Source organism: Oreochromis niloticus, linkage group LG10 (genome assembly GCF_001858045.2).
Source record: "Oreochromis niloticus isolate F11D_XX linkage group LG10, O_niloticus_UMD_NMBU, whole genome shotgun sequence".
Lineage (NCBI taxonomy): Eukaryota > Metazoa > Chordata > Actinopteri > Cichliformes > Cichlidae > Oreochromis > Oreochromis niloticus.
The window spans coordinates 31,808,834-31,823,086 of record NC_031975.2 but is presented as its reverse complement, the minus strand read 5'-3'; the positions used below and the strand labels follow the sequence as shown (position 1 = coordinate 31,823,086).

The 14,253-nt window shown below is 38.5% G+C and overlaps 1 protein-coding gene across 1 annotated transcript; it reads left to right on the top strand.

Annotated features, from left to right (window-relative positions):
* The first annotated feature begins 7,421 nt into the window (after positions 1–7,421).
* LOC100698013 (complement C1q tumor necrosis factor-related protein 3) lies at positions 7,422–13,799 on the top strand. The gene is made up of 4 exons (XM_003459540.5): positions 7,422–7,652; positions 10,231–10,293; positions 12,566–12,697; positions 12,801–13,799. Exons 1-4 carry the CDS (start codon positions 7,442–7,444, stop codon positions 13,076–13,078), a joined length of 684 nt encoding a protein of 227 aa, XP_003459588.2. The 5' UTR covers positions 7,422–7,441; the 3' UTR covers positions 13,079–13,799.
* The last annotated feature ends 454 nt before the right edge of the window (positions 13,800–14,253 follow it).

The following is a 14,253-nucleotide window of genomic DNA, read 5'->3' as shown; positions in this document are numbered from 1 at the left end:
GATTCTGTAGTTATAAAAATACACGTCAGCTTTCTTCTGCTTTCTCTTTAAAATGGAAACAGTGAGAGAAGACGGTACAAAAACCAGCACATTGCTTTATTATTAAAGTGCACGACACAAATTGTTCTGCAAATATGTCAACTTACAAAGATGCACAAAATTAAACAAACAGTGAATCCAATGACTGTATGAATGATCTACGCTTACTTCCTGCTGTCCTAAGATTACCAAAGGTCAGCTTTAGCCTGTGAGCCACACTTTGAAAACTCTGCTGATGGACTGACCAAAAAGGTGGATATGTAATAAAGATGGAGGGACATAAACCATTAAAACAGTTGTATAAAAAGATAAACTGGTCACCGTGATGTCACTCTCTGGTTTTAGATTTTGCTTTTTGAAAGATCAGGGTTAGTTTACTCACTGTCGAGTTGTTGTTGTTTTTTTTTATTTTGAGAATTTACTAGATTTGGATGAAAGAGTAGAGTTACAAGCAGCCAGGCGCTGCACTACAGTGTTCAAGTGGGTGAATTATTTATTTGAATTATATTTATAAAACCAAACACAAACCGACAACCCAGAACAACCATCAATACACATTAAAAGGAAATTTTGGTTTTCACTTAGGCTGGACTCCTTAGTTCTCGTCCTCTGTGGTATTGTATTACTTCCTGTTCCTGGTACAGTGCACAGTGGTGTTTGTGTTGTTCATCTGTGTCGCACATTTAATTAAAAACATTTAATAACAACTTATTTCTTAAAGCAGTAATGATGTACTGTATCCAAAGCACACTCTCTGCTGAATCACCAACTAATTATACTCACAGCATTCACTCATCATGTCTCTAGGAATTTGCCAACTTAGCATAGTATTAGCTAAGCTTGTAGCTGAGTTGCAAGACCGCTAACTTTCTGCTTCTTAATTCAGATCAAACTGAGGTTATTGTACTCGGCCCTGAAAATCTTAGAAATATGGTATCTAAGCAGATTCTTACTCTGGATGGCATTACCTTGGCCTCCAGTAACACTGTGAGGAACCTTGGAGTCATTTTTGACCAGGACATGTCCTTCAATGCACATATTAAACAAATATGTAAGACTGCTTTCTTCCATTTGCGCAACATCTCTAAAGTTAGAAATATCCTGTCTCAGAGTGATGCTGAAAAACTAGTTCATGCATTTATTACTTCCAGGCTGGACTACTGTAATTCTTTATTATCAGGATGTCCTAAAAACTCCCTGAAAAGCCTTCAGTTAATCCAAAATGCTGCAGCAAGAGTCCTGACAGGGACTAGAAAGAGAGAGCAGATTTCTCCTGTTTTGGCTTCCCTTCATTGGCTTCCTGTTAAATCCAGAATTCAAAATCCTGCTCCTCACATACAAGGTCTTAAATAATCAGGCCCCATCTTATCTTAATGACCTTGTAGTACCATATCACCCTATTAGAGCACTTCGCTCTCACACTGCAGGCTTACTTGCTGTTCCTAGAGTATTTCCTCTGTATGTATTATGGAAGGGTCTATCTTACAATATAAAGCACCGTGAGGTGACTGTTGTTGGGGTGCTGTATAAAAAAATTGAATTGAATGGAATTGGACTGATTGTTCTGTAAATAGTTTAAAATGGTTATAAAAAAAATATGTTGGCAGCATTTTTAGGTATTACAAATAACTTGTGCATAGGTTTTTAAAATTTACAATTTATAACTGAATTTCAAGTTATGAAAATGATTCATTAAACATGTTTGTGGTTGTTACAGTTAGATCAATTGCGATAATACAGTATGTCAAAAGGTAAAATAACTGTAAATTCAGATATGTGTGCTGAAAAAAGGCAAGATAAATAGTTCTTAAAGGTGAAATGTAGAGGTAAAATCAAAAGTAGTCAAAAACGGCCAATTATATCCTGGACCCTTTTTAAACTTACACAATAGTTAATTTTCCTACTAATTAGTTACTTTTAAACCAGTTACTTTTTTAAAGAAGTAACTAGTAATTATAACTAAGTACTTTTTCAAAGTAACTTGCCCAACACTGCAGATTATTACCTCTGGTTTGTGCTGGACTTTGCAGAGTTGACGAGCCCCTTAACTGACCTAACGTGAAAGATCTGGTCCAGTGCCAGACGGCGTTTGTGCAGGTAAAGAAGGCTTTCTGTGGGGAAACGCTCTACACACCTAACTGTTTACTCCTTTTCATTCAGCAGACAAATGCCTCAAACAGAGGGCTGGGGGCCATTTTGTCTGAGCAGGTAAAGGGGTCAAATGCCCTGTCGTCTACATCAGACTGTTATGCTGTTCCTACTTTCTAAACTGTATTTTGATGATTTCAACAAGCTTGAGAAAAACTGTTTTCTCTTTTTGTGAAGACACAGCTGAAGTGTTCGAGCCAACATTTGAAAAAAAGAGAGAAAATTAATTGATTTTAGTTTTTCTCAGAATGTTTTTCTGACTGTATTGCCTAAGAAGTGTTGAGTGATTTGTGTTTGTGACAGAAAGTAAACAGTGTCCATCACTCCTGCACACACAGACCTGTTTGTGTAATGCTGGGCTTACACTGTGCGATTTTTGGCTCATTTTGAGCCGATTTTTCAGTCAAGCGACCGTTTTGGGGATCGGCCCGAGTTTCACCTTCATCGTGTGTTGTGCATCGTGTAGTATACATGGTGCAATTAACACCTCACGACCAGCTCCCGATCAGTAATCGCTTGTTCGTAAGAAAATCAAACCTGTTTGAAATCCTGTCGGCCGTCGTGAGGGCGTCACCGCAGCCTCTCACACTGCGCACGCACAAACACAGAAATGAAAGCGAAAAGACGGAGCAGCACGGCAGTGCAGCGTGTGATCTGGACACAAGCGATGGAGGCACAACTTGTTGAACTTTGGCTCATCTGAGTCTTTTCGATGTGGCCTCACAAAATTATCACGACCGCAACAACCGTGAAAATAGTTGGATGGACATTGCTGCTCAATCACAGCTGCCCGATTAATGTTTTTCATTAGCAATTTAGCAAAGTTGATGGTGGTGGTGTGCGTCTGTGTGTGTGTGTGTGTGTGTGAGTGAAAGACAGAGAGGAAGAGCGAGAGACAGATTTTGTGTTATAAGCTTCATGTTATGGACGCACAGTGTGAGCACTCAGGTCGCATCAGAGCATCGGGCCGTATAGTGTGAGACCCTGCATCGTGACCTATGAACTTGTAACCCCTGCGAGTCAATGTATGCCCAGCTTAACAGAGATGGGAATCATGTGGTTGCAGAACAATTTCACCTACTGAGAAATGACATGGTAGACATCTGACAGTCTGCAGAGCTGTGACATTATATCTAACAAAAAGTTTTGTGACTTTGACAGTCAGGGTTTTACATGATGAAGAGTCTCCTTCATCATCATCATCATTATCATCACAGCCTTGAGTCTGCACACAGTGCTGATGAGCACATGAAGATTTATAGATTGTTCATGAAACTGATTAATGAAACCACAAAGGAATGAAAACATGCAAAGAGCAGTGAGGGTCTGATCAGCTCTGTTTTATAACATCATGAACCTGCTCTACTGTCTGAACCGGGCAGTCAAAGACAAACAAGTCGATAGAAGAATGGCTGCAATAGCAGCTACAAAGTGAGGGAGCAGTGTTGTATCCTCGTCACAGTTTTCATCCTGATATTTCCGTCTCACTGCCACTGCAGGGTCATCATTACAAAGAAATGTTAACATCAGGATTTTTAAAGGACCCGATGGTTCAGAGTCAAATGCTCCACTGAATTCTGATTCTTTTTGTTTTCATATTGCAGCAGTCTGGCTGTCGTTTGTGCCACAGGTGAGGTTGAAACCTTAAGGATTCATGGACGATTTCTCTGGACAGACGGAGGAATCACTTGAAAAGAATGCAGGCAGTGATCGTTCCAGTGCTGGACAGCAATGACATGCCTCTGTGGTTACTTCAGTTAAAAAAAAAATTAACTAATTAATTCAATAAATGCATCTTTGAGGTCTGTATGTTGGTCTGAAATACCTGGAAACAGTGAGGCACAAATCCTGTGTGTGTTTGTGTCTCAGGAAGACATGCAGCCAATTAAACATCAGCTGATTTCAAGTAATCATGGAGAAGCTGAGGTCAGTGACTTAGAGTTCTACGTTTTGTTGAATTGTACTTTGGGTCTTTCAACACACTTGACAAACAAATGTTTGCTGTCGTTTGCTCTGTGAAGCCAAAGATAAAACCAACATTAAAAAAACTTTCAATTTAACCTTTTTTATGGCCGTTTTGAAATAAATATCTGTTCACTTTGTGGTTGTAATTTGCAATTCTTTGTATGTAGCACATTTCATTACATGCATTTCAGTATGCTGTTAAACATACAAACTTATTGGATTATGGATGCTAACAAAACTAGCTATGCAGTGCTAGTGTTAGCTGATAAGTCCAAGCACTGCTGTGATGTCCAAATTGTTATTGGAGGATCTACCTTACAATATAAAGTGCTTTGAGACAGCGGTTCTTCTGATTTTGCGCTGTACAGGGAGTGCAGAATTATTAGGCAAATGAGTATTTTGTCCACATCATCCTCTTCATGCATGTTGTCTTACTCCAAGCTGTATAGGCTCGAAAGCCTACTACCAATTAAGCATATTAGGTGATGTGCATCTCTGTAATGAGAAGGGGTGTGGTCTAATGACATCAACACCCTATATCAGGTGTGCATAATTATTAGGCAACTTCCTTTCCTTTGGCAAAATGGGTCAAAAGAAGGACTTGACAGGCTCAGAAAAGTCAAAAATAGTGAGATATCTTGCAGAGGGATGCAGCAGTCTTAAAATTGCAAAGCTTCTGAAGCGTGATCATCGAACAATCAAGCGTTTCATTCAAAATAGTCAAGAAGCGTGTGGAAAAACCAAGGCGCAAAATAACTGCCCATGAACTGAGAAAAGTCAAGCGTGCAGCTGCCAAGATGCCACTTGCCACCAGTTTGGCCATATTTCAGAGCTGCAACATCACTGGAGTGCCCAAAAGCACAAGGTGTGCAATACTCAGAGACATGGCCAAGGTAAGAAAGGCTGAAAGACGACCACCACTGAACAAGACACACAAGCTGAAACGTCAAGACTGGGCCAAGAAATATCTCAAGACTGATTTTTCTAAGGTTTTATGGACTGATGAAATGAGAGTGAGTCTTGATGGGCCAGATGGATGGGCCCGTGGCTGGATTGGTAAAGGGCAGAGAGCTCCAGTCCCACTCAGACGCCAGCAAGGTGGAGGTGGAGTACTGGTTTGGGCTGGTATCATCAAAGATGAGCTTGTGGGGCCTTTTCGGGTTGAGGATGGAGTCAAGCTCAACTCCCAGTCCTACTGCCAGTTTCTGGAAGACACCTTCTTCAAGCAGTGGTACAGGAAGAAGTCTGCATCCTTCAAGAAAAACATGATTTTCATGCAGGACAATGCTCCATCACACGCGTCCAAGTACTCCACAGCGTGGCTGGCAAGAAAGGGTATAAAAGAAGAAAAACTAATGACATGGCCTCCTTGTTCACCTGATCTGAACCCCATTGAGAACCTGTGGTCCATCATCAAATGTGAGATTTACAAGGAGGGACAACAGTACACCTCTCTGAACAGTGTCTGGGAGGCTGTGGTTGCTGCTGCACGCAATGTTGATGGTGAACAGATCAAAACACTGACAGAATCCATGGATGGCAGGCTTTTGAGTGTCCTTGCAAAGAAAGGTGGCTATATTGGTCGCTGATTTGTTTTTGTTTTGTTTTTGAATGTCAGAAATGTATATTTGTGAATGTGGAGATGTTATATTGGTTTCACTGGTAAAAATAAATCATTGAAATGGGTATATATTTGTTTTTTGTTAAGTTGCCTAATAATTATGCACAGTAATAGTCACCTGCACACACAGATATCCCCCTAAAATAGCTAAAACTAAAAACAAACTAAAAACTACTTCCAAAAACATTCAGCTTTGATATTAGTGAGTTTTTTGGGTTCATTGAGAACATGGTTGTTGTTCAATAATAAAATTATTCCTCAAAAATACAACTTGCCTAATAATTCTGCACTCCCTGTATAAATAAAATTGAATCAAATTGAGTTGAAATATGGTCATTATGGTTTTATGGACTTGAATACAACAGCTATGACATGGTGGTTATATCCATTATTTATATTCAGAGCAGAGATGGGCAGTAACGCGTTACTTGTAACGTGTTACTGTAATCTGATTACTTTTTTCAAGTAACGAGTAATGTAAGGGATTACTATTGCAAAAACTGTAATTAGATTACCGTTACTTTCCCGTAGGAACGCTGCGTTACTGCGTTACTAAAACCGTGATTTTTTGCGAGAATGTCTCATGACAGTGACGTAAGCGAGTGCGACGTTCGTGACAACAGCTGTGTGCAGATCATAATATATCGAGTGCGGAGAGAGTATGAGCGTGCAGCGTTTAAAGCGTGGAAGTACTGACCTTACTTTGAGTTTTATTCCATAAAAAGTGACAAAAACATTAGTGTCCGCTGTGCGTGGGAAGAAAACTTCCTTTTACAGCGAAAAAAACCCTAAACTTCCAAGCAAGCAGCGAGTGTACTACGACGTAATGTGAAACTCACAGAGAAACTCGCGGATTCTTCCACTGACCGCCGCGGCACACCTGCACCAGGGTAAACCTCCGCCTAACCCAGTCCTGCTTTACAGGTGAAAATAGAGCAACAGGACCGCTAGTCTTTGATTTTATTTATTTTCTGCTGTGTTTTACTTGCATCTATTTGAAAGAGTGAGTGTAAACACAAAAAAATATTTTATTTTATGTGCTGGAATGTGCAGAAAATAGGTTTAAATGTTAAACAAATTTCTTACAGTCAGAGAATGTTGCATATAATTTAATTTTTGCTTGATGCATAAAGTTAAAAGATTTAAAGTTTAAAGTTTTAAAAAGAGACTTTTCCATTTGATTACATTTTGTATGATGGATTATGCAGAAAAAGTAGAATTGGGCTGAAAGATCTATCGCTTTATCACCTATTCAGGTTGTAAATTGTGTTTTTAAAAAGTAACTAAGTAACTAAGTAACTAAGTAATTAATTACTTTTGAAAATAAGTCATCAGTAAAGTAAAGGGATTACTTTTTCGGGGAAGTAGTCAGTAATTAGTAACTGATTACTTTTTTCAAGTAACTTGACCAACACTGATTCAGAGTATATATATATGAACTCTGTACACAGTCCACTGCAGAGAGTGCAAAGGAGAATATCTTTTCATTCCTGCTCTGTTTACATGACCCAGTTTGTTCAGTCATGCAGTCAAAGTCTAATTATTGAGTCATTCACCAACAGCACCTGTAGGAGGTGTGGTCCCGTGGCTCTGCAGTGTGTGAGGTGGGGCAGTAAGCTCCTCATTCACGCCTCTTTTCCCCACATTATAAAACTCTCAGATTAACAGATGACAGTTATACAGCAGGTTTCTGGTAACAGAATGAAGATCATCATGTTTTTCCCACTTTTGCTTCTGGTCTGCTCTGTTTCAGCAGATCAGACTGAGACTGCAGGCCAACAATCCTGTCCACAGGACATCCATGCTGTGCTGAGAGAGCTGACCGCCTCATTGGCTGTGCAGAATGAGCGGATCACTGTCCTACAGAGAGAGAATCAAGGTACAGTTTCATACATCAATGTGACTTCAACAAAATGAAATTTATTAAAGAGCATGTAAAGAGGTGAATACAGAAAACTCAGACTGATCAGCTGAAGCTGCAGTCAAAAGAGATTGTAATAAAGATATCGTGGTGCTGGAAATATATCCTCCGAATGATGTAGAAACATATATGTTTTTTTTGTTTTGTTTTTTTTACATGTTTGATTGCAAAGTATAAAACTTCAGAACATTTTAATATTTTTTTAGAAGAACCAAAAAATCGTCTCTTTTCATCTCAGCATCAGGAACTGACTGGAATGTGTTTAAAATGAAACAGCTCACAGCTCCTCTTCATGGCAAACACTTCCAAACCAAATAGTCTAAGGAGCTTGGAAAGAAAAACATCTGGACTTCTTTAAGTTGCTGGAAGACGTTTTAGCTTTCCTGTCTTCACCCGTCATATCCCCTGATGTAAAATGTTCTGTTCTTATTTAAACAGCTGACTCTGAATTAAATTAACATAAAAAAGATTTAAATTCAGGAGGAAACATTTTCATAATATGACGTGTGAAATTCAAAATAGACTGACAGCTCTCCAAGTAAGACTTCAGCATTAAATAAAACAGTCTAGTTATGAAGCTGAACTTTGATCTCAGCCAAACCGGTTTACTCAGGAACAAATCAAACACTGAAATAAACTGAAATAAACCAAACATTAACATTTAGAAGTTAACTAAGTGACTTATATATCCTGTTTAACCCGAGTCACGAAAGACCATGGGGGGTTTGAAAACGATGTGCTGGGACTGCGCCTTGACCACCCGGTCAGCCAGGGCTGGACTGGGACAAAAAATTGGCCCGGGTATTTTGACTAGAGACCGGCCCATCAGGTATTATAGGAAAAGCCATAAAGCTTTTGAATGAAAACAAACGCTGTTGTGACAGTGATGGTATATATGATTTCTATACAGTTTACATCAGATGACCACTTAAGGACATCTCCTGGTTTCATCTGCATGTTTCCCTCTCACCACATAACCAAACCGATATCATGACCAGCAGCTTTACAGCTGTGGCTCCAGCAAACATCAGCTGATACTAGAAATTAATATTAAATAAATTCTAACAACAGCTGATCAAGCTTAAACGTGCTGCTGTTGTTTAGCGCGACATCCGGCAGGTTCCTCTTTCTGGCGCAAAGTGGGCGATAAATAAACAAGAGAGAAAAGCCGATGAGCTGATCATTGATCAGGTTCATGATTGAAGTAGAAACGGGAGAGGGAGGGGGAGAGAATGAGAGGAGAAGAGGCAGCTGACAGCGTAAAGACAGAATAACTCCAGCTTTGTGTCACTTTTTCATTCTAGCTGAAGTACGGGACAAACTGCGTTCCTTTTCACCTCAGTACTGATGTATTGTAATTGGTCCAGCCCAGAGTCCATCATAACCAATTGGCAAATCCACCATCTTTCAATTTTTATACAGTTTCTGATGAAGCTGTTTCACTAAACCATCTACAGAAAGTTCATCTAACCAGAGTTCACAGTGTGTGGATAAAGATGACAGAGTTTAACTGCACAGATTTCAAATGAGAATCAGTTTGTTCAATAATACAGTCAAATAATCCTGCTCCTTCAACCATTCTCCACCCAGCACCTGTAGGAGGTGTTGTCCTGTGGCTCTGCAGTGTGTGAGGTGGAGGATGAGGGGCCATGGAGGAGACCTACGCTAATTTAGCATATTTTGACCTGGGTTCAGCTTCGACAAACAAATATGATACACTGTTTCTAGTAGAATTCAAAAGTTGTCATCTTGTACCCACCCAGAGCCCCGTATGCTTGCAGAGACTGCTACAGTAGGGAAATGTGCAAAAGAATGTCCAAGCCATTGTATTTTAGGTTTATTTATGTCTTACACAGTAGAATTCCAAAATTCTAGTAGTTAAATGCTAAATTAGCGTTTTTAGCTAACAGCTACAATAAGCATAAAAGCTACTGTACGGCTATCATTTGTTAACATGACGCTTGTTCTTATACATGTAATACATTTATTACCAATCTGAGAGTTTATCCGCTGGTCATTCGACATGACGAATGACTTCTGAAGTCTTAATCCAGCTCCAGCTCAAGATGCTGTAGATTCCCGTCAGTAACACTTAGTCCGCTGGTGAAGCATAGTTCTATTAATCAGCGCTCGATTACTCTGGAACCGGAACCATAATTCCCAAAAAACTGAAATTGAACGGTGAGAAGTGAAACTGAAATCATCTGAGAGCTACATTTTTAAAGGATAAAATACAGTTTCAATTTAGTGACGATCATTTTCAAAACAATATATTGAATTTAAAATTAAGCTAATTCAAAATCATTTTTAAAAAGCATTTATTTAAGTTACAATTCAGATTCAATCTGAGCAATTCAAATTCGAATTTAACTTATTAAAATTCAGTTTCTGATGGCATAAAGTTCTGCCCATAGAGACTACTGCTCAGTGTAGCATGAACAGAATAAGAGTCACAGTTACTTTCTTACTTACAGATAAAACCATGTGAATCACTGTGTGCTGCCAGTGAGATTTCTTTCATTTTGCATTTTCTCAGAACAAGCAGCAAAACTGGAGAGTCAGAGGACTGAGACTGATCAGCTGAAGCAGCAGCTACAAGGTACTGTGTGGGAATCTGAAAATATAAATAGAAAAATAGACATTTATGTAATTAGGGTTACAACATGGCATGGTGATTAGTACTGTCTTTCTGTGCGGAGTTTGCAATGTTCACCCCTAGTTTGTGTTGGTTCTCTCTGGGTACTCTATCTCTTAGCCATGCGACAGACTGGCGACTTGTCCAGGGTGTACCTTGCCTTTGGGATAGGCTCCAGCCCTCAGTGACCCTGACAAGGATAAGTGGAAGAGAATGGACGGATGATTGACCTGAATTTAAAACTTTATGTCTGAATGGATTAATATTAGACAGTGAAACTAAAAACTGCTCTGATCAGCTCAACATCACACTTCAAACTTCAAGTTTCAGAACACACATTAAGTTCATTACTGGATCTAATTTACTGAATTACATTAACCTGAGTTCATGTTTGTCTGAAGCACAAACCAAGATGCAACTAAAACACTGAATAACACAGTTGACTTGTTATTGACTTCCTGTCTGATCTAAAGGACGAGTTTGGGATCCTCAAAAATAGATTCAATCAAATTTCAATTTCCAATCACAGAGTTTGTTTGTTTGTTTGTTAATTTATTTCAAACATGTAAACAATATACAAGTACATTTAGTAAAGAAAATAAAAGAGAAAAAAATACTATAAAAAGTAAATACATTTCAATATTGCTTCTGTTCTGATTCATTTACATGATGAAAGGGAGTGGGAAGAAGTACACACTTATTTAATCCCACCCCTTTGCCATAAATTATCAGTTCATATTTAGTCAGCTTCGCCTACTGATACAATCTGTAATAAAAATAGTGAACAGATTTCTGATATAATATATACTATATACTATAATATCACATCATGAAATTTTCTAAATAGAGACTTTCACTTAATTTCAATATTTTCCCTTTCTTTATAATTCAAGAAGATCATATCTTTATAACTCTTTTTGAACTGTTTTATGTTTGGACATTGCTTTAATTCCATATTCAAACTGTTCCACGGTTTCACTCCATGAACAGAAACACAAAAGCTTTTTCTTGTAGTTCGTACCTTCCCTGTTCTGAAGTTACAAAACCGCTAAAATTATAACTTACTTCTTTCAAAAAAATACATACTCTGAATATTAGCTGGCAGTTCTTTATTTTTTGCTTTGAATAGAATTTGTGCTGTTTGGAATTTCACTAGATCGGCAATTTTCAATATTTCAGACTGCAAAAATAGTGAGTTTGTATGTTCCCTATAACCTGCATTGTGGATGATTCGAACTGCTTTTTTTTTGAAGAGTAAAAAGTGAATGTAATGTGGCTTTATAGTTATTGCCCCAGACCTCTGCACAATAGCTTAAGTATGGTGAAACCAGTGAACAGTATAGAATATGAAGTGATGTTCTGTCTAATACCTGCTTTGCCTTGTTTAGTATTGCAATGCTTTGTGATACTTTGGAATGAATATATCTTACGTGAGCTCTCCAGTTAAGTTTTTCATCTATTATTACCCCGAGAAATTTATTTTCACTGACTCTTTCAATATCAACACCATTTCTTTAAATCTTAACATTTGTATTTAAACTACTATTTCCAAATAACATAAGTTTAGATTTATTCAAATTTAATGATAATTTGTTTTTAATCAAGCCAGAACTTTACATATTTCATTAGTCATATCCTCCAATAAATTCTGCAGATCATCACCAGAGTAAAAAATGTTTGTATCGTCAGCAAAGAGCACAATTTTTAATACTTTGGACACTTTACAGATGTTGTTAATGTACAAGTTGAAGACTTTTGGACCCAAAACTGACCCTTGGGGTACACCACAAGCAATGTCCATTCATAAGGACTTGCCTTTGTCAAGTCTATGAATAACCCAGCCACATATTGCTTTTTGTCTATGGAATTTGTGATTTATTCTATTGAATCTAATAGTGCCAGTGATGTTAATCTGCTTGATCTGACTCCGTACTGACTCTCGGTGACTAGTTTACGTTTATCTATAAATTTTTCCAGTCGGTTTTTAAACAGTTTTTCAAGAATTTTTGAGAATTGAGGTAGTAAAGAGACAGGCCTGTAGTTTGTGAAATTTTGTTTGTTGCCAGATTTGTATAGAGTTTGATTTCTTCTGTGACAATGAAATGCTTTCAACTGTCAAACATTTCATTCATTGCAGATTAAACTTTTTGTCATAGTGACTGTTTTTTTCTTTTTTTGGGAAGAGTCTAACTCTACAACAGAAAATTTAAAATAATGACATTTCTCTCTCTCTCAGTCAAACAGGTGGCTTTCTCAGCCTCTCTGCTGGAGACAGGAAGTGGATTTACTGGACCCTTTAACACTCAGAGTACTCTGATCTTCAAATATGTTGTCACAAACATTGGAAATGCCTACAACAAACACACAGGTAATAACACTGAATGTCACTTCTCAGCTATGTTGCTGTCAGGCTGATGTTCCAGATGTTCTAACAGCTGATTTAACATTTAACAAAAACAAATGTCCCACAGGTATTTTCACTGCACCAGTGAGAGGAGCCTACCACTTTGTCTGGACCATACTTGCACATGTTGATGGCGTTGCAGGTGCTGTGTTGTTCAGGAACGGAGAGCACATTTTTCTTGCATACGGAAATCAAGGATCTGGTGATGTGAGTGGCTCTCATGGAGCCTCACTGCTTCTAGAGGTTGGAGATCAGGTGTCTGTACGTCTTTGGAAAGATGCAAAGATATATGATAATCAGAACCATCATAACACCTTCAGTGGTCATCTGATCTTCACCATGTGAGAGGTGTGACAACTCCAACACTTCTTGTTTGGGCTGCCCTGTGTGGGCGGAGCTTAGCCATTTTTAGAAGTAAAACAGGAAGTAAATCACCTGCTGGAATCAGTTTCTTGCTCTCTCTCTCTCTCTGGTTGGTTCTAGTTTTGTGTTTATCTGTTTCTACTTCTCCTCTGATTCTACTGACTCAGATAATTTACTTCTTATCATTGATTCAAATAAATCCAGTTAAATGCTCAGTGATTCTCTTCTCTTTGTCCTTTCTTTGAGTCGGCTCTTCATAAAGTGCTGCTCCTCCATCAGGTCATGACTATTTTCTATAAGTTGATAAACTGCATTATTCTTTATTGGCTCCACTGTCCTGTGTTGGTCAGTCTGTTATTTTGGTGACTGCTGGCCCACATGTTTGCTTTTAACTGGAGTCTTTCCTGTTAAGTTGAGCAAAATCCAACAGTTCCTCTTTTTTCTCTTCTTTGATAATCATGCAGGTATTTTTCTTAAACACTTAACAGATGTTACATTTAATCTGACTATCATGATAAAAATGTAAACAGCTGATTTAGGTTGATATAAAAATGTGTGTCAGTGCTGTGGAGGAATTTCTAGAAGCTGAAATGTTTCCTTATTTTTCATCTGAATCTGAATCCAGACACAGATAACTGACTGTAAACTTACTCGGGTTCATTTCTTTCAATTCTTTAGTTTCACAATAAAAGCATCATTGAACCAACGCTGTTGATTTCTTTATATGTGTTTCATACATAGAGCAGAGATCAAACCTACACATGCTGGGAGTTACTATCACAGGTAAAGTGACACCTGGGGCGTTTATCAATATGCGTACTTGTGCGTACTTGCGTTCTCGTGTACTCGTGATACGTCATCAGTCGGAGACCAAGTACTGTTCCAATTCGAAGTACGCATCACGCCGAGAACGCGAAAAAGTCCCGGATGTGTTCTCGATCCGCCCATTTTATCGAGCATGCATCGGTGTAGACTTGGGACAGCTATATATCCCAGAATGCATTTCGTCCAAAACTCAACAGCGGACTCCCGGCACATCGTCCCCCCCCCCCCTCGCGGTCCTCTCACTACTCAGGTTAAAGAAACCCCAGCAGCTGTCTATAGTATTGAGTGTCCACTAGAATAGAAATAAAAGCGTTCTAACATCTCACCTGCTT